Below are 3,172 nucleotides of genomic sequence, written 5' to 3' on the forward strand. Positions count from 1 at the left end.
CCTGGCCCTGCTGCCCGGGTTCGGGGTTCCTCCTCAGGCTTGCCTGGCCCTGCTGCCCGGGTTCGGGCTCCTCCTCAGGCTTGCCTGGCCCTGCTGCCTGGGGTTCGGGCTCCTCCTCAGGCTTAGCAAGCTTCCATGTGCACAATCCCACCCACACAGCCCTCCTTTCCTTGCAAGGATGAGAGCAATGGCCCTGCTCAGAGGCATGAACTTTGCCACCAGGTTGCACTCCAGGGGCTAGCAGGAGCCCACTTGTCCCTAACCCACCCCTGCCCAAGAATGCATAAAGAAGTCAGTGGAAACCCTCCTGGCTGCAGAATAGACGCTGCCTACCCCTGCCAGCTGTGGGAAGGACGGAAACCTGAGAGCCCAGCCTCACCCACCTAGAACACGACGCCCAGGCCTGGGGGACAGGGAAGCGCCTTAAGTGCCTGCCCACATACATCTCTCAGAGGCGGCTCTGTAAACAGCCCAGCCGTGAACATGGCCACCTTGATAATGACACAGGTTGTTGACAGTCACAAAAGCCCTGTTTTATAGAGGAGGAAATGGGGACACATCTGAACCAAGCCTAGCAGGTCTGGTCACTGTCACCTGATATTCCCCCAAACTCCCTGGTCCCTCCTCAACATCTCAAACCCTTTACTCAGTCCCAAACATTGCTATTAGCACCCCACTCCTACAGACACAAACCTGCATTCAGGGCATGATGGGGTTGGACAGGGGTATGGTGGGAGTGCCATGGTGGAGTCCCCTGGTTTGGAGAAGCTGGAGTTCCAGGAACTGGGCTATTTTATGGTAGAGGTGAACATGTCAGCCCGGGGGAGAGTAAGGGAGGTAGGCAGGGGCTCCATAGAGGGGCATGCTACCCCCACACTCCACGGACACCTCCCTGTTGAGGACCATGAGCAGGGCCATTGAGGCAAGATAGGACATTCACTTCAACAAAACTAGAGTTTGCATTCAGACTACTTTGACCTCTAGGTGGGGCTTGTTTAGGTCAGCACATTTGCATGTTACCAGGGCAGTGAGAAAACTGGCTGAGAGATTCACAGCTGTCCATTAGTCCAAGACACGTCTATACATGTATCTGGTCAGGGATGCCCCTCTGAGCTTCCAGCGACAGCCCAATGTGAAGCAGAGGCGGTTGGGGCCCAGGGCAGGCTCACACTGGGAAGGCCTTGGCTTTCAGATTGAGATGTTTGTGCCTTCATGGGTTCACATGCACCCCACCTTGCATCTTCTCAGGCCTCATCCCATCCTGGAACTTCACAAAGCAAGTGCTAAGCTGGGATGACTGTCATGAGACCTTCAGACTTTGTGAAGCAACACCCCAGGCAATGGCGGGCCTGCCCACTCCCATCCCCCAACACTTCTGGAGATAAGTCTAAGACTAGGAAGAGAGCCAGCTCCGAAGGGCTGAGCCACCAGTCCAGGGCCAGAACTCTTCCCCGCATAGGCCGGCTATGCCCAGGAGAATGGTCACATTTTTCTCTCCCAAAACAAGCTCCCTGGGATCACCTATGCAAGACGTCTCCACCCGCCTCAACTCACTGCTTCTCTCTGTGCCCAGGCCCTCTCCCGTGCTGGACATTTCCCAGGCTACTCTGTGCCCCTCTCCCCCACCTCCAGGCAAATGCACGGGCAGTGAGGCAGTCCTGTCGCTGCCTCTGCATCTCCCAGGACTTGGAGGGAGCTTGGTACACAATAAAGGCTAGTACAAGAAATGGCTAAGGAAGGAAAAGAAAACTGAACTGGTCAAAACTCCTGGCAAAGCCAAGTGTGCTGGCATGTGGCCATTAATCCCAGCACTCGAGAGGCAGAACCAAGATGATAGGAAGCTGAAGGCCAGTCAGAGCTGCACAGTGAGCCCAAAGCCAGTGTGGGCTATTGAGAAAGAACCTGCCTCAAACATCAAAATAAAATGGCAATGAGCAACTCTGCCCAGACACTTAGAAAGATGCAGAGGGCCAGCAGGTGGGCCCAGGCCAGCTCCTACAACTGGAGAATCTGAGACACGAGAAATATACTAGCCCATCAACCCCCAAAGACTCAGAAGCCAGCAGGAATGGCCACCATACCCTCAGCCAGCCAAGAATAAGCCAGCCACCCTGATCCGTTGAGTAAAAGGACAAAATTCTGGACACAGGGACAATGTGACCCAACGTGGGCAGTCCACAGCTCCAGTCCTACCTTGGGTACCCCCAGTAAGCAAGTCAGCTCTTGTCTGAGCCAACTGCTACCCCAGGCTTCTGTATGTCAAACCAGATTAGCAGACAAAATCTGGGGACCCCTCCCTAAGCCACAAGACCCAACCTTGCAGTTCTGAGTCCTGCTACTAAAATAACTATTTGGTCCCTTTGGCACCAATGTCCCTCACAACTTAGGCCCTCTCCAAACAAAAGCTACTACCTACACCAGACAGGGGCAGGGCTCAGGCACTGGGAGTTCTGTGGCAGCCCACGGCCTGCAGTACAAACCGGGAGGTACTGCTCCTCAGGTCTTCTTAGTGCCCTCTGAGGTCCAGACAGCTCCTTGCTAGCATTTCCCAACCCAGCCTGGCTGGCCCTGGCACAAGTCAGTTGGAGCCACAAAGAACTGACACCCCTACCCTTCAACATCAGCAGGAAGCAGAACAGGACGAAGATGCCCAGCCCGGCTCTGCCCCTCCGGCCTCCCTTGCTGGCTGCCCATCCGGCCCCCTCTGACCTGCTGATGTGAGAGGGGCAGGTGCTGCAGGGCTGAGCCCAGAAGGGGACAGGATGCAGAAGGGGTGCAGCTACTTCTCTGAAGAGCATACGTTCCCAAACTTGTCTAGAAGAGATCCTGGGCTGGCTGCCTCCCACCAGGTCCTCCCCTCCACAGCCCCTCCCTTCACTGTCCCTCCTCCCATGTCTTCTGCCAGGCTAAGAGCCCGGCCAACACCCCACCTCAACACACACACACACACACACACACAAAAACACCTACCAGAGGGAGTGGGCGGTTCCCCTCATAGGCTCCATTCCATCTCTGGGAGCCAGGGACCCCACCCCAGCTTCCCAACCCCCACCAGCCCAGGCAGCTGACCTGAAGAGGAAACGCCTGCTGTCTGACTCACAACCACTACCCCAGCCAGTTACTGTGTAAGCAGCCGCCTGGTGTGTGGATACACAGATACGAAGCAGGTTCT

General features: G+C 56.0%; 1 protein-coding gene across 1 annotated transcript in view; it reads right to left on the minus strand.

The window, feature by feature from the left end:
* Ahnak2 (AHNAK nucleoprotein 2) overlaps positions 1 to 2,703 on the minus strand; it is a 30,732-nt gene extending 28,029 nt beyond the window's left edge. Inside the window, exon 1 of the mRNA XM_031357748.1 lies at positions 2,612 to 2,703. Coding sequence (XP_031213608.1) covers positions 2,612 to 2,621 — 10 coding nt within the window. The 5' untranslated portion in view covers positions 2,622 to 2,703. The remainder of the gene's footprint in view (positions 1 to 2,611) is intronic.
* Positions 2,704 to 3,172: the final 469 nt, after the last annotated feature.

This window comes from Mastomys coucha, unplaced genomic scaffold (genome assembly GCF_008632895.1).
Source record: "Mastomys coucha isolate ucsf_1 unplaced genomic scaffold, UCSF_Mcou_1 pScaffold6, whole genome shotgun sequence".
Taxonomy (NCBI): domain Eukaryota; kingdom Metazoa; phylum Chordata; class Mammalia; order Rodentia; family Muridae; genus Mastomys; species Mastomys coucha.